This window comes from Tigriopus californicus, chromosome 11 (assembly GCF_007210705.1).
Source record: "Tigriopus californicus strain San Diego chromosome 11, Tcal_SD_v2.1, whole genome shotgun sequence".
NCBI classification, from domain to species: domain Eukaryota; kingdom Metazoa; phylum Arthropoda; class Copepoda; order Harpacticoida; family Harpacticidae; genus Tigriopus; species Tigriopus californicus.
In genome coordinates, this window is record NC_081450.1 from 13267607 (window position 1) to 13290191 (window position 22585).

At 41.9% G+C, this 22585-nt stretch overlaps 3 protein-coding genes across 3 annotated transcripts; 1 reads left to right on the forward strand and 2 right to left on the reverse strand.

The window, feature by feature from the left end:
* Window positions 1–1538: 1538 nt before the first annotated feature.
* LOC131889945 (uncharacterized) lies at window positions 1539–4947 on the forward strand. Its single transcript, XM_059239174.1, has 3 exons — window positions 1539–1697; window positions 1872–2160; window positions 4730–4947. The coding sequence occupies exons 1-3, from the start codon at window positions 1641–1643 to the stop codon at window positions 4876–4878; spliced, it is 495 nt and encodes a 164-aa protein (XP_059095157.1). The 5' UTR covers window positions 1539–1640; the 3' UTR covers window positions 4879–4947.
* Window positions 4948–5187: 240 nt separating this feature from the next.
* On the reverse strand, window positions 5188–7660 carry LOC131889944 (chymotrypsin-like elastase family member 1). Its single transcript, XM_059239173.1, has 5 exons — window positions 7491–7660; window positions 7158–7421; window positions 6673–7091; window positions 5779–6128; window positions 5188–5707 (listed from the first exon to the last, which is right to left on the reverse strand). Exons 1-5 carry the CDS (start codon window positions 7496–7498, stop codon window positions 5441–5443), a joined length of 1308 nt encoding a protein of 435 aa, XP_059095156.1. The 5' UTR covers window positions 7499–7660; the 3' UTR covers window positions 5188–5440.
* Window positions 7661–11502: 3842 nt separating this feature from the next.
* Window positions 11503–16387, reverse strand: LOC131890174 (twitchin-like; the record flags this gene model as incomplete). Its single annotated transcript, XM_059239472.1, is given in 4 exon segments — window positions 11503–12163; window positions 12237–12539; window positions 12601–16078; window positions 16137–16387. Coding segments are annotated over 4 exon segments (4628 nt in total), but the record flags the coding sequence as incomplete, so codon positions are not given.
* Between the last annotated feature and the right edge of the window lie 6198 nt (window positions 16388–22585).

Below are 22585 nucleotides of genomic sequence, written 5' to 3' on the forward strand. Positions count from 1 at the left end.
GGTCCCCCCCCCAAAAAAAAAGGCACTGGCCTGGAATTGGCCAAATCCAACGCCAAAGGCCGCTGTTACTCTTGGGTGGTGGCCCTAAAAAGGTCACATACATGGGTATTCAATCACGTCTGTAAAAAAGGGAAACGTGTCACAAGGTGCCAAATATAGTCAGCAGATGGACTCAATTTTTCACGAAGAGGCACGAGATCACCTTGAGAATAGATTGGGATTCTACGAGGGCTTCTTGCTACTAGATAAATGCCCTATTCTCGGAATCAGGCGGAAAGGGTGAAACCCTAGACTTGGTCTTTTCAATTTATTTGTTAGACCCCGATGAAGACCCGGGAATTACTGTCACCAAATGGTACGAAAGAACATCAAGGCCGCTTTGGAATGGACGTCTGATTTTTCAAAGGATAATGTGGTCGTTAAACGGTCTTGGATGCATGACATGACTCCTTGAGCTTTTTCAATTACGATCCACGGAAGTTACCTCCGAGACAACAAACCTTTTCTAATTGGAAGTTTCTCAAATCCTCTCTCGAAAGAAACCATGGTTTGCTACAGAATCCCGTTATTTTGGAAAGGAATCGGGAATTTTTTTTGTCATTGATCTCGCATTGAAAACCGGTTTGAAGACCGTAGTTAGTCCGATATCCGAGGTTCCAGGAAGACTCGCAAGAAATGGTCTTTCCATCTCGTACATACAAGATAGGCGTCTATTTCTTCGGCGTCCCTCTCGGCAGATAAGCTTGGCGACATAAATCCCTGGTATAAATCTTATATGCATAAAATGGATTATGGGCCAAAAGGCCACGAGAAGCAAAGGGCCACAAAAGGCCTTAAGTCAGACAATCTGTCTCCGTAAAAGTGGCAAGCGAGTATCACACCAATAGCTGTAAAGGTGTCAAGACAGAAAGGATTCCAGAAAAAGTAATCGTGCTCTCTGATTTTCGGAGTCTTCTAACATTTTCCTTTTGTCACTTACTCTTCTACACACACGATTTGGATGTTTGTTCGGTTTTACAAGTCCAAAACGTTGTTTGGACAAGACCATAAGGCTCCTTTGTGACTGACTTGAAGTTCAAGTCTATTTGACATTTAGTTCAGAACATGTATGTTGAGAATGACTAGTTAACATTCAAAAACTAACCTATCTATTTGCAGGGTTTGCCTAAATAAAAAGTTACTTTTGCCAAGCGGCAAGAGTCTAACATTTGAAGGCCAAGGCGTACAAAGCAGGGTGGCAGTTTTTTATCATTCGTTAAAAAAGGGTTTCTTTACTGGCCTAAAACAAATGAATTAAAGGGCCCAAAAAGAAAAGAAAAAGTGTGTCGAATGCCATTGATGGAAGCACGTCGTTCCATGTTCCACTTCAAATATGTTCAAGGCATGGAATATTGCCTATACCTAGGTAGATACGCGTTATCTACCGTATGTACGCATGTAATACAGTAGCTCTTTCTCTGGCTGGAAACGGGTAGCAAACCATAAAAGTGACAGATGACTTCCTGTCAAGCAATCAAACTGAACTTCGTGAATGTGAGAGAGTGTGTCATTATTTCTTTCTAGACTTCCCGGATTCTGGGCCAACCATTAAGAGCGAGCGGCAACAATATCAGGTGGGCGAAACGGCCCATTTAACGTGTATGGCTCAACAATCCAGTCCACCATCCCAATTGGCATGGTACATCAATGGAGAACCGGTAAGTTATGCATAATCATCAGCCCCCCCCCCTCCTACCATGTACTTCTGGAGGTCATTAAGTATCATTTTAAAAAATTATTATCCTGAAAGGTACTTTCGTTTTTTGCAACTTATGTGATTAAGGCTCACTTTTGATGGATGTGTAATTTTCCGGGACCGCTCTTTTCTTCAGGCCAATGAGGCATACACGCGCTCAGTGCCGATCAGAGATGGGGTACAAGCTCTAGAGCTCATATTTCCCGTGACCAGCAACCACTTCGAGAAGAACAAGAATCTGGTTACGTTGAAGTGTCTGGCGAGCATCTCCAATTTCTATTGGATGAGTGACGAGGTCCAACTTCTGCAAGAGAAGCCCAAATACGCGTCCGTCATGGAGAATGGCGGCTCATCCAACGACAACAGCCCAGTGGTCAAATCGTCCGCCTCGGCCGCAGCCAGTAGTGATGGATTAACCGGAGCCGGTAAGTTTCCCAAAGGGGGTCACGAGATTGAAGCTCGTCGAGAATGTTGACGTCATCACAGTTATTGGAGAGGTCAATCACCCACCGACTCATTTTCGAAGCAAGGAGAAGCAAAACAAAATTGGCTTTAACTATACACAACTTAAAGACAACGATTGCGCGTCAAAACATGGTCTCTATGTTTAAAAGTGCTAATATAAAAGGATCGAAATGCTTACCTGGAAATTTGTTTTGGAATTTGACAGCTGTACAGGAATATGATTATTGCAACGAAATTGTTCCTCTTGGTTTCCTGATTTCGAATAATGTCCCCCTGAGCTTATTTTTGGTGTTGCCAACCATATTATGGTTCAGTTGCTTTAAGCTATCTGAATTAGTGTCATACCATAATGTCAAGTGGAATTTAAATTTGAGATATTTTATAAAAAAGAACAATATTCGTATTTGCTTTTTAGAGGTTGTTGCAGTGTTTTTGGTTATGCACTGAGAAGATATTACGAAATAAAAGATATCATCAAACGATCCTACGCTCAGGACAACTCCAAGAAAACAACTTCAAACATATCTAGTACAAATCAGAAATGCTGCTTTTTTCCTTACCTTTGAACACTTGCCGAAGGTCGTTCTTTCATGGGGTTTTGGTCCATCGAAAACCATTTCAAAGCAGGTTGTATCGCTTTTCGAAGATATTTTGCCATCTTAGCCCTGACAAAACAGGGCTGTCTGGGCGGACCTTTATGTTTTATTTGCTGCCAACTACTGTAGTAGACGACCCACGCCCACAACTGCCCATGCACCATTGAAAACGTAAAGATGGAGATGGGAGATGGGAATGAGAGTGGAATGTCGCTTTGAATTTGAAGAATTTGTCCGGCATACGCGGAGAACGCGAAGATTCCTCTCTTATTGAATTCCTGACTTCAGATGAATGACTTGCAGTCTCTATGAAAGTATCGGACTTGGTCCCCACCAACCTGCACAATTCTCCAGATTATCCATTCTTACACATGACGGATGATCATGCCATGGAAATCCTTCGGTTAACCCGAGTTCTAATGATCCCAAGTTAACTCGTCAAGAACGATTGGATCCCTCAACTTTAGTGTAGGTGCCTCAACTCTTTCCCGTCCTGAACTAGCATGTTTTGCTCACTATAAAAGGCCTCTATTGCCAAAGTGGTTCTACGAGAGTTTTCCCAAACTGCAAAGTAGTTTTCAAAAGTGGAGAGGATGGAGGTGAAAAAAGGGTCCCGTGAGGCTGGCTGCCAGCCAGCCAACCAGCTTCCAGCAACCATTTTCCACCTAGATTTCGGTCATGATCCCACTTTTTTCTCGTATGCTCAAGGAATGTGGAACATGCAAAGTGAGAGGAAGAGCAGCGGATGCAACAACTTCAAGCCCATACTCTACTAAGGACTATTTGAGGTAGCTTCGAAGGGAAAAAAACCATCTTAGGTTCTACGTACAGGACAGAACGTACCCGTGCTTTGGTACCGGAGGCAAATAGGGAAGACAAATACCCCTCACCGGGTTGCCAACGAGTTAGGGTAATAATCGTTCCAACTTTACAACTTTGGTGTCTTTAAACCATGAGCCGAGTCAAAACACTGCTGAGAAGTGGTCGGAGAGAATTTGTGTAGTAGCTTTGAGTCAGAACTATCTAACAGGTTTTTTGTAGCCAGGTTCAATATTTATGCGTTCCTTGAGATTTTGATATGATTCACGAGAAGAGTTATACAAAGGAACCCGGCATATTTCATTCAGTGTCTGCTGATTCAGTAGAGAGTGCTACTTCAAAGGCTCGCTTTTCCTGCTTGGAAGAAGAAGCGATGTTCCAACGAAGAAAATTATTATTCGCAGTTCATATTTATGATATGACCAACGTAAAATCTTATGCCCTCAAAAGTTCAGACGCAGAAGTCATGAGAGGGTTTTTTCCGCCGGGAAATATGATCTCTTTCTAAGCTCGTCCAAATTTCCTCGCTCTGAATCACCCGTCGGCCTTGGAACTGTAATTAAATGTTCCACCCCGAAAAGATAAAGAAAACAAGGCCATTAAAAGCCTTCCGGATCGTCATAGAATCACGGCCTTGTAGGTGGCAAAAATGAAATGAAATGAAATATCTTTCCCGTTCCTCTAAGCTTGTCCCACTTGAATTTCTTATGCGCGCGTCTGGGGTGATGGGCCTGATTAAATCAGGCCTTGCGGTTTAGTTTTGAAAGTTATAAGGAATCAATGTGGAACATGTCAGTCTACCTTTGCTCTTAAAATATCCCCAAATTCACTTGATTCCTTGGATCTTTCCAAAATACAATAGAACGATTGGAGCTTTCCGTTCTACATGCACCTTGGGGTAATTCTTATTGTGGTCGGTTCCAATCCCCGATAGAATTGGATTATGGTACTCTATGTCTGTGGAACAAATTCAGCGGTGTTGATTTCCAATATCCCCTTTGAGTTGGCCGAGAAGGAAAGAAACAGATCTGCCGAGTCATATCTTTTCCCTGGAGGGGATCTCCCCACCATTCGGCCAATCCTTTTAAATCCGATCATTTTTTTTTCACTCCAGATCTTGTGTCATCATCCTCAACTTCGTCGGCCTTCCAAGCGCGACCTTGGCTGACCTTATATGGCCTCATCGCCACCTCAAAAGCCACCCGGGATCTATTCTCATTCTTCCACAGCCATTTTCGCCGCGTGGACTCGCTTCAACCATGAAATCTGGCTGTCAGACCACAAAATTGACTCATTTATAAAATCTCAAGGCTGTGATTGACTCCGGAAAAGGTGCGGAAAACGATTATTAAAGTGCTCAATCAAAGAGATTGGCGGCGAACGGAGTGGTTTTTATTTCAGAAAACTTCGAGATCAAAAGCGGAGAATGGCTTTAAATGGAATCTTAGTGAACTCAAACGTTTGGCTGGAACTGATGGAAGCTAAAGGAAAATGAAGAAAATAGGTCATTTCTGAGAAAAGACCCATACCATTTGATGTTACAACAACAACCAACAAATAATAATGCTGTAATGAATATTATCTGTGTATTTGCAAACCTATACATCTATTACGTAGAAATAAAACAAATATTACAAGGAAAGCTGAAAACCTCGTTTACACACCATGTAAAAATGAAGGTCAAAAATGGTTTTCAATCGCCCACAATCCACAACAAATTTGGAGCGTTTTCAAATTACTCTTCTTGTCAAAGAACTTTGCCCAAGATCCCTAATCAAACAAAGAAAATAAGTTTAGGCTTTCGCAAAGTTTCCTGAATCATTTTTCAAACTAGAATGTTAATGTAAGAGTTGATCCATTCTTTCTCGGAGACAACCAACATGAACCCCATAGGATCGTCTTCGCAAATGGCCCCGCCAAAGGACGTGATCCCGTCAATTTCGAAACGCCCATTTCGCCTCACGCCCCCAAAGGAACCCGAGTCACCGCGGCATGTAGAGGAAGGATTTTGGCTCGCACAAAAGACCGTCGAACCAAGGCCATTTCCAAAGAACCTTCGACAAGTTGACATGGGCTCAACTTTCACAAAACCCTGAGAAGTGAGCATACGTACACATAAAACGTCTTCTATTACAAGCGTTAGTGTCATTCATAAGCACAAACCATAAGAAGATCTTGACTCGTAGGGCCATTGGTGGCGATATTCCCGAATCCAATGACCTTCATGTTTTCTCCAAAATTGGGTGGATTTGCTGGGAGACAAACAGGCCAGACGGCATTGGAGAACTGTATATCCTGGCTTAATTGAATTAAGGCCACATCAAAGCCCTTGGCAACGTTGGAATCATCCCAATTGGGATGGATGTAAATCTGATCTTGGGTTCGGCTTTGTCGGCAATTGACCGATCCAATGCAGTCAAATGAGGCTACTACACTGGAGGACGGTTTCACACAATGAGCTGCTGTTAATAACCATCGAGAGTTCAAGACACTAGCTCCACATAGGTATAAATCTAAAGACATGGAGGCAATGAAATTGAAACAAATGCTGTTTTTTATGGGGAAATAATTTTGATCAAGAAAGTGCACTTGAGCTAGATTTGATGGATGTCGATTGATGTCATTAATTATTTGCTCTGCAAGTATCTCTTGTTAAGTAGAGGAACTAATGCGGGTGAACAACATTATCATTGACTATGTTAGGTTTTTTTTTTTTTAATTTCCTTTGCTCAAAAATTAGTTAAAGATTAGCTTCAAAATGGAGCATCAAAACCTTTACCTACAGATACCAAACTCTTCCTAGAAAATGAAGTTTTGGCCCTAGATTTTTTCCACGAGTGGAATTGTCACAAGATTTTGGGCTTGGACACGTCTCGAAGGAAGGTCTCACTTTCTAATTTGCCGTCATTCTTGGAACCCTTATGTTAGGTTTTTGAAAGCATAAACACCTCCTTGTATGCGAGGACCTGTTCTGACTGCCATTTTCAGTGTTCATGACTTAAAAAAGCCCACTTGAGCAAGTTATTTTCACTTTGAGATGCCAGATTACTTTCTTACCGTCTATTGTGAGCTTTGCCATAAAGCCAAACTCATTGTCCGCTACAAGGGTTCCATCAATAATCCTCGACGAAGCAGACGGAGGCCCACCACAGGTTTGGACAGGAGGTGGCCTTTTCGTTGTACTGGATCCTGTTCCACGTGGGCCTTGATTTTGGATGTTGCACACCATCCCAGTGGTGACAGGAGAGTTTTGATCGGCTCGATAAATCAAGGACATTCGACTGGATGCACTCAACTTTTTGTAAGTAAAGAACACATCCGTTAGAGCTTCAGTCGTCGGGAAGCAGCCTACGGAAGTGACGCTTAGCTCCGAAATCCACAATTGGTCGTTGAAAGAGCAAGGAACTTGGAGTTGGGAGCACGTTATGACCATTTGTGAGCCTAAAGCTGGCCCAACGTCAAACTCGAATCTGCAACTGAAAAGGAATATTTATGTTTCTTTACTTTCTCCTTCGCTCAATGGGAATAACAAAACACGTTACTTTTGAGTATTTCCAGGCGTTCTTAGGCCGGTTGAAAACGCAATGGACTCTCCGAGTCGCAAAAGATGAACAGGGTCGCCACAGGCCAACGATTTCAAGTCGAATGGAACAAGAGGGTGTGTTCCATTCTCATCAAAGGCCGTTTGGGTGTTCCCAATAATCTCAATCTGTTTAGGCAACTCAATGGTTTTATTCAGTGGGTGAACGTCAAAATCAAAGCCATCAGCTTTGAGAACTAAGTTGGCGAATAGGCAAAGGCAGAGACTGAAAAATGAATTGAATCTGTTGGCAGAGAGTAATTATTTAGAGTGATGCAGGAAGATTTTTTCTTACAGTTTCATGACGAACCGTTGAATCTGGTTGGTGAGAAATTCGGGATTAGTAGTCTTTTTATAGTGTCAAAGACAATGGAGTCGTTTGGAGGCAGGTCTTTTTTTTGAAAAATTGAAGAGTCATCCGACAGATAAGGACCCCATTAAAGTAACTCCTTTCAATAGGCCTTTGTTTGATCCACCGATGTTTTGTTGAATAGTTTACGTTTCACAAAGCTCATTAAAAAACTTGAAACAATGGGGAAAAACCGAAAGCTGTTTTGAGTTCTTTGAGGAATCAAAGCCTCAACTTTATGGAATCGAATATCATCGAGATTGGTTGAAGCTGATACGTTTTTAATGCTGGATTGACATTATTTTTTACAATCAGCACGATTAACACGTAGATTAAAAAAGAGCACTTTTTCATATTTTGGGTTAAGCGCAGGAAAAAAAGTTCAAAGTTCATAACTGAGAGTCCTTGTGTGCATCTAATTCATGTTCAATATTCACGAGCACTTTCATTTGCTAGATTTAAGATTGAGTTATATGGTAAGTGAGGCTTTCAAGAGAATATGTATGTGACGAGTGTGACAAATGAGTAGCCACGTTGTTCGCGGAGAAACAATAAAAATTAATTGACAGACCTCAGTAATTTTACTTAGAACTTTTCTGTTAGCCCTATTGTCATCTATATCAAAAAAATTAGCGGAGGAAGTCCATGGCTTCCCAGAAAAATGCCATCCAATTTTGCAACCTTCACGGAACTCGTGTTAGAAGTAGTTTTCAAGAAGGTCCCCTTTAACATCCATAATCTCGCCCTTCCAACTTTCCCGTCTCCAAACCCTAACCCAGTCATTCTTTCAAGATCTCTTCAGAAGACCTATCACCTTGCGACTTCACTTCCATTGGCCTCCCGCAAGGGGATCCAATATCGCCAATTCTACGCAATCTACATTTATTGCTTATTGTTTGGGACCACCCAAGACATTCTGAAATGTGTTAAGGGTATTAAAGCAATTGGTTGATGATGGAAAAACGATCGTGTCGAAAAAAAGGAAGAAACAAGAGGGAGAAAGACGGGATGAATGGCTTCACCCCTCCACTAAACTCTCAATGTTGATGAAGAGAGCCAATTACATCACGCTTGAGAGGATTAAACACATTTCAAATGTGCATCCAAGTCAACACTGGCTTACTTGGAATTGAAATATTTCGTTGAGTACACAGAAGAACGCTCAGTAGTAGATCATTCCAATATTGTACCACCCAGTTGGTCAGGAAATGAATGCGGCATCTATGTTTCCTTCTTGCCCGAAGCCTTGAAACATCAGGGCCCCCACCATCAAATATTGCCAAAAGACACTATCTTTATTGCGAAACGACTTGGTTTTCTTGGCGGGCTGGTTTAACCGCGGCATTGCAAAATGTCGTCGATGTTATGCACAGTATTGCTTATGGAACTTCAGCTTTCAGGCCATGGTTTTCCATATAGGTCATTAAAGATAGTACTATTGAAGTTGTCAACAATTTAATCATGTCGACATCTTCCGCTCAATTGTCGTTTACCAATCACTTCAAACCCCCTGCAATAATCAAGGCCAAGGTCAGGACAGGATACTATGTTTGCAAAAGACCCCCTAACAAAGATCTCCCCCCCCCCTCCCCCTTCCAATAATTGTTCAATTCTTACGGACCTATATCGCACCATTCTTTATATACAACCTTCACTTGTGGCTCCCCAACTCCAACCAATCCACCTTTGCCAAGTTCCTGAAGCGAAACCTCCTCGTGCCACAATGTGCCAACAAGGTAAAGATGCATTTTAGATGCAAGTTGTCCTTCCTTGTCGCACCTTACTGTGCTTAGGTAGACGTGCTTTCAGAATTTTAGTGGCCACGCACCTTTTGCAAGGCTTGTTCAATCTTGACCACCTCCTACAAATCCGTAATTAATCAAAAGTTTCAGCATCCCCCTCTTCTATTCTGCATTTGCAGCGTCTGCTCTTCACTGCTCCATTTGTTCAACTCATTTGAAAAATTTAATCATGTGCTGTATCTCACGTTATTTCGCTTTTTAATATTTGATCCTTTCCAGCATTTCTTCTTACATATATTAAGTTTCCTTGACACGATCTCACATGCCCATGAGTAGCAATAAAGATCAATCAATGTTCAGAAGGGATCCTTGAGTACAACCAAAAGGGCAGACTGTGATTTACATTGCTGTAACAATAATCTCGCCCCTCAGAGCCGTCGAGATGTCATGTCTGCTATGGTATATGCATTTGATTTTTTCAAAAGGAGAGAGCAGTCGCAATTCGTAAATACCAATCTGAATGTATTGATCCTTTTTAACTTGATATTTTCACATCTTGCCATATCATTGCTCGATTCTTCATCATGCCAGCAAAGTTATGGAAGATGCTTCTGCAGAGCCATGAGTTATAAAGTACGGATCCGATTTTCCAATGAAAAGTAAGATGCCAATAAGATTTTGGTTTATTAAGACCCTCCTTTGGATTGCTGGCTACCCTCTAACGTAAAAGCTTAGACAAGGTTAATCTCAGCTACTTACTCATATACACCCGACTGTTACTTGTCCAATTGTTTTTCATACAATAATAAGTAGGCTCAACTTCCTCAGACATCTTCCAGAGCCCAGTCAAGTCTGAAATCTGCGAGCCTCTAAGACTGATTGCACTGGGCCAGTCAGTCTTTTACAGTCCCCAAGTGTCTTTTCTAATCAAGATGACAAATGAAAACACAATGAGCGGTTTATTGGTGTAACCTAGGGATCTATTTTATTTATTATCCGTATTCAAGCATTCGTGCTTATATTCATTCACAAGTGTGCCTGAGTCCCTAAATAAAAATCGATCGATCCATCAATCCGTCAATCAATCAACTTGTACTCAGCTTTCAGACAAAATTTATATTTTACTTCTAATAGCCGGCTTATTTGTGTGAACGAGATCCTGTTACGATATTGAGCCTGGAAGACTGCGGCAGTGTCAAAGCTTCATGAAATATGATGTTTGCTAGAATATTTGCAGCCAACTTAGCCAATCGTCGAAAATGGTCCACACATGTTGGTAGTTATGCTGCTGGACACTAGGTTTACCGTTTCATGTTCGATTTGGAAAATGTTCAAAGGTCGCTCGTTCTTAAACAAACCTATGGTTCTTCATATATTGTAGGGGCTTCCAGAGTTTTTATCGAGGGTTATGGATGCGTATTCGTAGTGGAGACGTGGTGAAGCGGTAAACCGCGGACTTCTATGTGGGCTGTGAAGGGAAGCAAAAATGTTTTACCTCCTATACTGTTCACTTTATTCCAAATATACACCTCATACGACCATAAGATCTTATTAAATAAATAAACTTGGCCAAATTTGAGACCATAACAATGTTAGGGAACCGAGCAAATATGTGTCAAGTTATGTAGTACACACCACATAAAATTCGAATTTTAGGCCTGCACATGGTCACCTAGATAAGCTTTCGGCAATATAACTTTGAAACGAATCACTTTAAAAGTAAATGATATAAATGATTTGGCTTCAATTAAGGAGATCTACTTTTCCTATATTATTCCTTTAATTCTGAAAGGGGCTCAGAGTCGCCGTAACCAAGAGCAGGTCAATTAGGTGGGAAGCTTGTTCACACTTCATGTTTGTAGAATTTCGTGGGTAAGCGCAGTGTTCATGCATGGTAGAGGTCCCCGCTTCGAATCTCTTCCTCGGCTTTTCTTCAGAAACCTTTTAGACGCTAATTACGCCCACGCAATAAGAGAGGGACAATGTGATAGTTCAGGCACTGCTTATCAGAATTGGAAAATGGATGATGCTGACCGGCAAAGCTCACGTCTCAGATCCTAGCACCTCAACCCAATAGAAAATACAGCAAGAAAAAATAGTCTCAAATGAGACCTGGAAAATTATGACTGTCCCTCGAGTTCCTTTCAATAGCAATCATGTTTTAAGTTTTAAACGAATATCCATGACGTATATTAAGAAAAAGGAAACTACAACTGTTATGTAATGAATGTGTTGAAGGATGTATTTATTCAAATTTATATGAAGATCAATCAAACGTGCCTTACATTATAAGATCTGCCTCGATCAGGAAAGTTTCGGGTGTTTCCACGGGGTCAGACTCCCCCAATCTATTGGATGCGCTGACTCGGAATCGATACTCATGTCCCTTCAATAGTCCAATGGCTTCAAAAGAAGTTTCTTTTGATCTTCCACATGCCATCCAAAAGCCCTTGTCCGCATCAAATCTCTCAATTTGATAGTGATCAATGGGGGCTCCACCGTCCTCACTAGGTCGCTTCCACGCCAAAGAACACTTGGAGCGGTCAAGAAGGGCAGAAAGACCTTCAATGGGAAGGGGACGATCCAGCACTGTGATTGTGGCTGAGGCTGACTCCTTGCCCGACTCGTTCATAATAGTTAAAGTGTAGGTGCCGTCCTGTGTTCGAGCGATATTATTAAAAGCCAGTTTTGTAGCATTTTCTGTAGTGGCCTGAGTGATATCCTGGCTCCTGCTGCTCACTATAGGCGTGTCTGAACCCTCCTTGGTCCAGATTACCTCTGGAGTAGGTTCGCCTTGGAAAGGCACATCGAATTTGACTCGACTTCCGGCCGTCACCTTTACATCCCGCATGTTCAAGGTATTCATAGAGGGTGCCACTGTTGCAAGAAAGGCATTGTTGCTCTCAACTTGAAAATCTGGACATTACGATTCAAAGTGAAAAATACTTACAAGCTTGAGGTCGGGCCTCCCTGGGTCTCGAAGAAATGCTTGGATCACTCTTGCCCACTTTATTGGAAGCCACCACCTGAAATTGGTATTGGGTACCAAAATTGAGATTCTGCAGTGTTGCTGAACAGTCTTGAGCAGGTACGGTCTCCCAAAGTTGCCAATCTCCAGTCGAGTTCAGACGCGTTAAAACTTGGTACCCCGTGATTGGTGAGCCTCCATCATCCAAAGGCGGGCTCCAAACAAGTTCCATGTGCCTCTCTGACCAATCTGTGATTTCAGGAGCACCAGGAGGCAATGGAGTGGCTGAAAGAGGTTTGATTGTGATTAAAGAGTAGGATCCAAAGCTAGACCATGAAGAGCTTACAAATTTGGTCCTTGGCGACGATAGGCCGTAGAATGGTGAGGGGTTCAGAGTTACCAATTGAATTAGCAGCAATGATCCTGAATGAGTATTCTTTTCCCTGTTCTAGATCGAGTAAGTCGCAAATTGAATTAGGAGTTGTGATAACCTTGGTCCAATCACTCTCATTTGAAACTTTTCTTTCCACGATATATTCTATGGATAGACCTCCATCGTCCTCCGGAGTTCCCCAGGACAATCGGCAGCCATTTTTGTGAACGTTTGTAACTTCCAAAATCCCCTTTGGCTTTGAAGGTAATCCTTGGACCTTCAGTTCGACATGAGCCGAATGTTTTCCATTGACATTTCTGCCCTCGCATTTGAGAATTCCAGACATTTTCCTTTGCACTGAATCAATTTGGAGGCGCACCTTATAGGGTTTGATATCGATCAAAATTCCTTGGTTTAGGTCGTGGAGAAGAGATTTGCCGGCCAGTTCAAAGTCAACATCCTCGACAGGAGGTTCGGCCTCAACTGAAGCAAAGACGGTTAACGTGGTTCCACTTTGAACAGTGATATCTTTTCCATCATTCAGCACAATCTTGGGCTTGAGTGATTTGTGCTTGGGGATCAATTCGTCACTATCCATACTCCAAGGACCTGGACCAGCTGCATTGACAGCTCGTACTCTGGCGGCGTAAACTTGGTTGGTCTCCAAACCTTTGATGTCCCCTCTTTCCATTTGCATTTTGATTTCATCAGCTGGAAAATAGTTATTGTCCTTCCATTTTCGCGCTTCCAGCTCATAGCCAGTGATCCTAGATCCACCATCATGTCTTGGCGGGTCCCAGACAACCAAGACGTTGTCGAAGTCACAATCAATGGGTTCCGGTCTTCCTGGTGCTCCTGGTGTTCCAAATTGGTTCTCAGTCAAGAAGCTATCCACACCGCCCAAGGGTTCAGATTCACCTTCTGAGTTCACAGCCTTCACTTGGAGCCGAAACTCCTTACCCGTGGGTAATTGAGTGATTTTGCAACAGGTATTTTCCGTCTTGCCACAGGGTGTCCATTGAGAAGAGCTTCCCGATTGGCGCTCCACAATGTAGTGAGTGATTGGGCTTCCGCCATCGTTTTCAGGCTCCAACCATGCACAAGAGCACCCCTCGGCATGGATGTTGTCGATCTTCAAGGGACCTCTGGGCTTATCAGGTTCGGTGAGTACGACAACGTCGACAAGCCCCGTCTCTTGGCCAAACTCATTTTCCACTCTGAGCTCGTATTGTCCAGAATGCATTTTTTGAGCGTCGTTGATGGTAACCCGTGACAAATGATCCTTCTCCACGATCAGGACCTTGCCTGAGGCATGCAATTCACGTTTAGCAAAGAACCAACGTCGTTCTGGGATGGGATTGCCAGTGAACTTCACTTGTATGATAATGGTTCCACCCAAAGGGATTTTGATCGGGTCAAAGCAACTACGATCCAGAATTGGCCGCTGTTTGCCTTTGCACTCGACTTCCATAGTTGGATCTGAAGGCTCACTGGGTCCCGATCCGTTGACAGCCTTGATCCGAAATCGGTATTTGCTGCCTTCTCCCAAATCCGTGATCTTGATCGAGTTACTATTGTCATCTGTGACCATGGCCACCATCCAGCTTGAGCAGTAATCTTGGAACTCGCCTGTGAAAGAGGGCCCAGTCTTCAAAGCAGGCCTGGGCTTGAGTTCCTGCGCATCTCCATTCATTTCCTGCGGTGTATTCTCATTGGCCTCCTCCTCGACATCCTCCACTTTTGGAACAAGAAAGTGTTCTTGTTTTTCAATGATGTAGTGCTTCACATCGGCATCTGCAGGAACAAACCATTCCAAGGAGACCCATTTTTTGTCTTGTGCCTTCACTTTTGGCGTGGAAGGTTTGTCTGGCACGGGATTGGAGGGCATTGGGCACACTGGAACAAAGCACTCCAAAGGTTCGCCTTCACCGTTTGTGTTGGAGGCTAGGACTCGGAACATGTAGACAGCTCCCTCCACCAGGTTTTTCACTTCATATTCCAAATCTTTCAGAACCGAGGCTGTTTTGCCAGTTATGGATCCACAAGGAACCCAATGGTCGTTCTCAACGTTCTTCCGTTCGATGGCGTATGACTTGATTGATGAGCCACCATTGGATTCTGGTTTCTTCCATGCCAAAGTGCACCCGGTCTGGTGGACTGAAGATACTTCCAAAGGTCCAATTGGCTTTCCAGGGGGCCCAGTCACGTTAATCTTGACCTCGGTCTCGTCTAAACCCTCAGAATTCTTGGCCTTAACTTTAATTGACCCTGAGTCTTGAAGAGTCACTTGTTTTAAAACTAATGTACTCATGTTTGACGACGCTTGTACTTCAACCACTTCGGAATCTTCGTACTTGGCACCACTTGGGGACCACCAACTAATCTGAGCGGGAGGCTCGCCCACCGTATTGGCAGTCAACCTCAGTGCTTGTCCAGCTAGAATGCTCTTGTCACCTAGAGTGCTTCTGTCGATTTTCGGCTTGACAAACCTTTCTTTGGCCACCATCGGTTTTGACGTCTTGGAATGTTCTGATTCTCCAGCTCTATTAATTGCCACTACTCTGAATTCATATTCATTTTCTGGCTGAATGTGATCGTTAATGACGGCATCACTCTCCGAGACTGATGCGGCGGTTTGCCACACTCGTTTGTCTCTGTTCCTGATCTCAATTCGATACGTTTCAATCTGGGCCCCACCATCTTCTTCCGGGGTGTTCCACCTCAAGTCAGCGAAATCTTGGCCCCAATCACAAATCTCAGGAGGTCCGGGTTGACTCGGAGGGTTGAATTCATCCTTGGCCGTAATTGACTCTTCCAGTATGAGATCCGGAGAGTCGCCAAACTTGTTCACTGCACGAACCAGAAACTTGTACTCCTTGCCTTCACCCAAGTTTTTGACTTCGAAGCTGGTCCCTTTGGTCTTTCCCACTGGAAGCCATTGCTCAGAAGTCGTTTCCATCCGTTCGATCTCGTAGGTTGTAATGGGAGCCCCTCCGTCATCTTTTGGCGGCTTCCAACTGAGCAGACAAGTCTTTTTGGTAACATTAGAAACTTCCAACGAGCCTTGCGGAATTTCGGGGCGACCAAATATCTCGACATCCACGGTAGCCTTGTCCTCGCCATGTTGATTCTTAGCCTTTAGCGTGTACTTCCCGCATCCCGAGCGTTTGGCAGGAATGAGAACCAACTTGGCCATGTTAGGATTGTGTGACACCTTGACGATCCCTTCACTTTTGACCTCAGCGTCTCCCAACCACCAACTGGTTTCGGGAGCTGGTGTTCCGTCCACAGGTACTTCCAAAATGAGTTGTTGGTTGACCTTGCAGCTCACTTTGGCGTCCTCGCCGAACGCCTTGAGGTCAATTTTTGGAGGCGATTTTTGAGACTTGATGACCTGAGGAGGAGTTGCCTCGGATGGGACACTCTTTCCTGCACGATTTACGGCGCAAACCTGTAATGCACTTAATTCAGTTGATTCTGAAAAAGCTTTCTTTACTCAATATTCTCACCCTGAATTCATATTTTTGGCCAGTACTCAATAACTTGACAGTGTTTGTGGGATATTTGTTGGGTTTAATCTTGTCGGTCTCTACCCATTCACTCTCTCGGATTTCTTTGTACTCGACAATGTATCCAGTAAGAGGCATTCCCCCATCATTGATAGGAGCTTTCCACTTCAAAATGGCTGAGGTCGCGTCGTAGTCGGAGACCTCCAATCCGATTGGAGCGTCCGGAGGCACCGACCCGTCGTTGAGGTCAATGTCTTCACCTTTGGAAGCCATCTCTCTCCTTCTAGTAAAACAATTCCCTAAGCAAAGAGAACAAAACTTGAGACCGTGAAACCTTCATAAAGATGGTTTGTGCCCAAAAGGTCCGAAAAGGCAGAAGGTGCTTGTCAGAGGCGTAAAACTTTGGCTGTTGGTGCAAAGGTCCATGGTGTTTGCTCAATCATGGATGCACTCGCTCAGCAATATTTTTCCGCCTCTGATTTTTTCCCCAAACTTTTCCGCCAACCTTGACACTGAGGGCACGTCCAGTGGAGTGAAAGTTTCAGGAGTTGTTCCGACACCTTGATATCCAGCCTTTGAGCCGGCAAGGCCGGATCCGAAACAAAGAGCACTACGACCGGAATTTGGTGTTTACCTCTTGAGTCAAAGCTGTCTTGAAATTCGCCTATACTACATGCCTCGTCCGAGATGGCCTTATGGAAAAAGAAACTTTAATATGGGTATTCTTGTTCGTCAAACTAACCTGTAAAGTTTGGGATGGAAAGAAATTTTTCGATTCCCGAATCCCCGACCGACCTCACTGATTGAGTTCGTCCGAGCAATCTACGGAGTTGACCTGAACTTTTGGGATGTCACCCGAACTCTGAGCGAAATGTTTTGTCGTCGGAAGTGAACTCTTGAACGAAGAAAGCTCCCGCGGAAATTCCACATTCTTCCCACAAGCCAACAAGCCTTTGTATCCATGACTTACGTAATGCTCTCATGTGTGCGTTCTCATTGCAAAAGTCTTGGATGAAACTGAGCAGACAAACGGCGTTCATCGATTCATACCTTCAACATTTTGCCAAACCGATTGGTTCGATCGATCGCCTTTTTTTCTGGAATGGCCCATCAAAAAGGCTGATGTGACGTTTTAGGTTATCCGTGAAATGCGCTCAATGGATCAGAAGAAATTCGCATTTTTTTGCCATTTGATCTGGGTAAAAACGGACGTAGAAAGTTGTTGTGTTGTTGTTGTTATAGTAGTTGGCAAGAAGTTTCTCAAGTTTCGATTCGTGAAATCATTTCAACTTTGTCGTACGTGTGTAAAGTGAGAATGCATGCTCCTCCAAGGCAAAAAAAAAATCCTGGACTGCAACTGATGGTTCCTTCATTTTCGGGGAGAATGTTTTTTTCCGTGCATTTACATTTGTTGGTTGCTTCCATCAATTCCTAACATTGACTCAATTTTTGTGCTTATAAGCTCGCCGCTTTACAATGAATGGGCTATGAAAAAGGCAAATAAAAATACCTCTTTTCATTCTTTTTGATCTTTTTGCCACTAAAACTTCTTTGACGTTTCTCAATTATCCCATTTCTTACCAAATAAATGCCTTTATTGTTTTAAAACGATTGCATAATATGAACAAGGACCGATGGGTTTATTTCGAAATTCATATCATGGAAAAACTTTGGTTTCATATCCTCATTATTCAGTTAGTTCGAACAATGAAGTCCTCCTCTCTTCTTTCACACCTTTCTTTTGCTCCTTCATTGCTAAATGTGTTCCTCTTAATATTCGTTGGAAATATGTTGATAATATAAGTGTTGATCTTGGAAAAGTCTATGATCAAAATTCCTGATCAAGGGCTTGTCAAATTAGCCAGCTCTAAGTCGTTGGTGGATCAGATATGTTGCGATTTTAATCCTAAATAACATGCGAAAGTTAGTCATCTTGAATTTCGGGGATTTCAGTCTCAGTAGCGACAAGGTTGCCAACCAAAAAACGTGAAAAACTTAGCTGGAAACGTCAACCATGCTTTTGGGGCAAGGTTAGAAAACTTGGCAATCATTAGCGAAATCTTATCTGACAACGAAACACCTGAAAAGTAAGTTCAGCTTAACTAGGTTAGTTAAGATTCGATTCCGATGTATGATTTTATTTGACACATTTTTGCACCTCTATTCTTGATCATACTGCATCTCGAATATTATGCCCCTGAAGCAGCTCAACCGCAATAAAAATCAACATGGAATGTTTAAACTAATCTGCCCTATAATTGCTGCAGGTTGGCTGATAAAATTGTAAACCAATTCTTTAGACTTTTTATGTGATGTTTTAGCCCAAGTAAACAAAACTATTAGCTAACCTTTTGCCTCATTAAGGTCTGTTTGTTTCAAATTGGATGTCTATTATGCCTATGAAATGTACTCATATTTGTTTTTAGGAGCCTGAAAGTAGCTTTTATGAGTCGTCATTGCTTTCGTAAATTTGCAGCATCTTTTTGACAACATTCACTGCCCTGATGTTGTATGTAAATAGAGAAACTTCGTTGATCCCTTTGTACAGCCTTAATACTGCTCGTTTGTGAAGTTATACATCCAACGAGAGAGCAAGTTTCAAATTGCTTTCAAAAACACAAAAAGCATTGTTCGTTTGTTTGAATTAAGGATTACAAAAAATAACAACAATAGTTTGAATGAGAGCGAGAAAGTTCCTTTCCAGGTTTACTTTCAGGTCAAATTAGTCTTGACCAGAACTTCAGTCTTGAAAAAGAACAGAGATAAAAATTTGAGGCGAGTTTTTCATTTTGTCTCGTAACATTGTTTTGACTTTAACCCGTGATAAACAATGGGATTTATCTTGAATTTTAAATGTAATTTTCAGCGCTGGTTTTTTTCTCATAAAACTTGTGCTAAAACAAGCATAAACATTTTTTAACATTATTTATCAAATTTGACTTACTGAATGTATTTGACAGTTCTTACAGAGTACCAGGCTATAAATACCAAATAATAATATGAAAAAAAACATCTATGTCGTTTATCTATCGAAGAGTCTCCTTGAAAATAAAATCAAATCCTTCATTGTGTTTTTTTCGATAATTAAAAATGATAAGACACGAAGTTGTTTTTAAGCTACATGTGGTTTCTGGTTTCTTGTTTGACATTCAGTACCTTTGCACTGGAAAATTTGTGCTAACCAAAAGGAGAAAAATCCACTCTTACTTCCATCTCTTTGTTGCCCCCCATGGGTCGGTCGACCGTTCACAGAGTATCCTTGAGAAATCGACGGATCTGACCCTGCTCAAAAAGACACGTCACAAGAGCGTCACAACTGGGAGAGATCCAAGCTCAACGTTCCGTTCAAGAATCTAGGAAGTTGATTGAACATGAGGAAGAAAACGGACAAGAAACGGAGAACAACCTTGAACATTTCAAATGGAGAGACTAATACACTTCTTTATCACCCTGGAAGCTGAAGTTGTGAACATGGGTCAAAACTGGAAAGTCGTTGTCGATATGTCACTAATGAAACTCAATTCTATATTAAAGGGAACACATTCCCGACCAAAGAAAGTAGTCGGATAAAAAAGGAATGGGTGGACAGTGTCAAGTAACATTGTTCAAATAACTTCCTGGGTCAGAATTCCGACTCTGTCAATTCTGGCAAGCAACAATTTGACCTTCTATTGTTTTTTTTCCCAGAAGCCTTGACTCTTGAGTGACGTCATTAAAAAGTGATACTCCTATATTTTGAACATGTTGCGTAAGCAAATAAAGATTTCCCATAATGTTCACGGAAAACGTCACGGAAAAACTTGTCGCATGAAGGTAGGGAAATCCATTTTTAAAGCTCAATAGTTCAGAACAAAATGGACAAGACGAAGTCATGGGGAAGCTATTGTAGTACAAGACAATGAGTAACAAAGTCCCGTCACTAATCTCATGCTAGCTTCAGATCAGAAAAATCAAAAATTGAGGATATAAAAACTTACATATTATTGCATCAGGGGCAAGAGCTTCACTTTTTTTGATGATTCACTTTTTTTAAAGTTAAAGTTTTTTTTAAAACCATTTGGTAAATGATATGAGCATCAATTTCCACGGCGTGTGTTAGTAATCGATTGAAATGTCAAGAAATATTGAGTATCGTGCATTTTGTAGATGGACACCGGGTTTCCCACCTGGCGCAGGAGGTGGGGGATAACGGGGTCACGTACAATCCATCAGTAATTGTAAGGCTTGCGGAAATCTGCATCAGTCCTCTTTAACAAGAAATGAGATCAATGCTAGACTTTTGTTTATTGTGTCTTCGTTTTGACTAATTTCAAGCTTTGCTAGCGAAGCTCAAGATTTTGTCTGACATGTGACGGTCACATGATGAGTGAAATTCTTACCTTTAGGATTTAGTGTTTGCTCTTAAGAACTGATATATATCAATGAAATTGCTTTGATTTCAAATGTAAAGAAATTGCAATAACATTCCGTTTTCAAAGTTGGTCCATTGGGAATCATTTCTTTTTTAATAGTGCTTGACCAATGGGACCGGCTAAAATTGCCTTTTTAAGATTATTTGCATTCTCTTGCATTCTCAAATTTAGCAGGCTTATCAGCAATTCGTGACATATTTTGGGAATTGGATATGAAATCTTAACCATTTCGGCATCAAACCTTCAAATGTTATGCAATTTTGAACAATTATTATGCATTCGCGGTATCGGTATTTTTATTTTTTTCAAGATTAAAAGCTTTGTGATATTTTGTAGACAATCTTGACATGAAGATGCATAACTTTGAAAAATGTAATGCAAAATGGTTCAGCGAATATTTCATCCAGTCATATCACGAAGGAAGTGTATCGTACATTGGGTATTCTAAAAATTCTACATAACGAGGTTCCGAGAAGCTCCATGACGGACGTGGTCCATGGTCTGGTCTATGGGAAAATCCGTTACTGTTAGGCAATCTATCTACATGTGCGTTTCACTGAACATGACCCACTCAACACCTCTCAAAACCGACTCCAGATTGCTCTTAATGATGTAATGCGCTTCTTATCAGGAAAAACAAGACACGACCATATTAGAATCGAGCAACTCTTCTCCGACAATGGCTTCCATTCATTGAACCAAATAGCAATTCAGAGCTCTTTGGTGGAAGTTTGGAAGATTCTCAATGATCGAACGAAAGGAACAGATAAGTCTTTTCTGCCTGTGGTTGGTCCCCCACAAGAGAGAGATTATTTGAGCAAAAATTGACTTAATATTTTCGTCATGTTGTGAAATTTCATCATAGATACAGCCCAACAGTGCAATATGACACTTGAAGGTTGCTGCCATACGAAAACAGGAATTAATTATTTTTTCAGTAAGAAATATGTGCAAGTTTCTTTTTGACTTTGTTGACAAAACCATTTCATTTACATGTTGCTTGATATGAGAAGCAAAATCAGCCCTTGGTGCCCTTCAAAACTTCATAGCCTGTACTTTTACGAGGTCTCCTACAACTCTGTGGCAAATTTGATTGCTTTTTTATATGCAACTTCACAATCAAAAGAGACCATTTCATATTTCTAATAAGACCGGGCGATCGATCAACATTGATAAAAAAGAAAAAGGTCACCACAAGGAAGAGGTACTAGAGAACCCGTATCTAAATAAAAGTTCAGGATTAGGGACACCTGAAAGGAGTCAATATATCATCTATGCACGGATACAACGTGGCTGAGCATACGTGGAATCTACTTTGGAGGGTCATATTATGCTCAATTAAAAATTAGCAGGTTTTTCCAATATTGCTCCTCTGTTCAAAGCAAAATGCAATGTTAAAAGGACCTCTCTCTGAGCTTCCTTGTCTTGGCCAATCAGCAACCAAACCTGTGTCAATTAGTTTATAAGTGCAATTGATTAATATTGCAAACCCAAAGGCTTGAAATGTACTTAATTACAATTACTTTTAAATAGCACAAGTCAGGGACTATTTGGCCGTCAAAGGTCGCATGAGGGGAGAGTACCTAGAAACCCAGGATGACCCAATGATCAGCTCGCGAAAACCCCACACTCGGGTATTGTATGAACATCAGTTTTAGTTTGAGCACAGAAGCTAGATTGCCGATTTAGACAACCTGGACATCAAACAGGCTACAACGGGCGCAAGAACGAAGCTAATTTAGAAATTGTGTTTCTACAAGCTTCCAAATCGAAGAGTGTACCCTAAATCTGGCCAACTGTTAGCAAATTGCTTGAAGTTATTCATGCCCATGTGAAGCTTTCCATCAATATCAGGTTCAAGTGGTCGTGGTAGGGTAAACTACCATAACTTCAGTTCTACGCCATGCAGCTTTGTGCTTTGTTGGGATATCTTCCTCTCGAACTCACTCTAGTGTCACACGGTGTTTAGAATGTTGTTAAGTAAGTCTCTAACCTATGCTCTCAAGGCTTTTAAAGACAGTTTTATTTATATCAGTA

Coding starts and splice junctions, on each gene's coding strand:
- LOC131889944 (XM_059239173.1), bottom strand. Junction 7,092..7,157: donor ACGCCTGGAAATACTCAAAA/GTAACGTGTTTT, acceptor ATTCCTTTTCAG/TTGCAGATTCGAGTTTGACG. Junction 5,708..5,778: donor CGAGTCAAGATCTTCTTATG/GTTTGTGCTTAT, acceptor CTCACTTCTCAG/GGTTTTGTGAAAGTTGAGCC.
- LOC131889945 (XM_059239174.1), top strand. CDS start 1,641: ATGGCTCAACAATCCAGTCCACCATCCCAATTGGCATGGTACATCAAT. Junction 1,698..1,871: donor GGTACATCAATGGAGAACCG/GTAAGTTATGCA, acceptor TCTTTTCTTCAG/GCCAATGAGGCATACACGCG. Junction 2,161..4,729: donor TGATGGATTAACCGGAGCCG/GTAAGTTTCCCA, acceptor TTTTCACTCCAG/ATCTTGTGTCATCATCCTCA.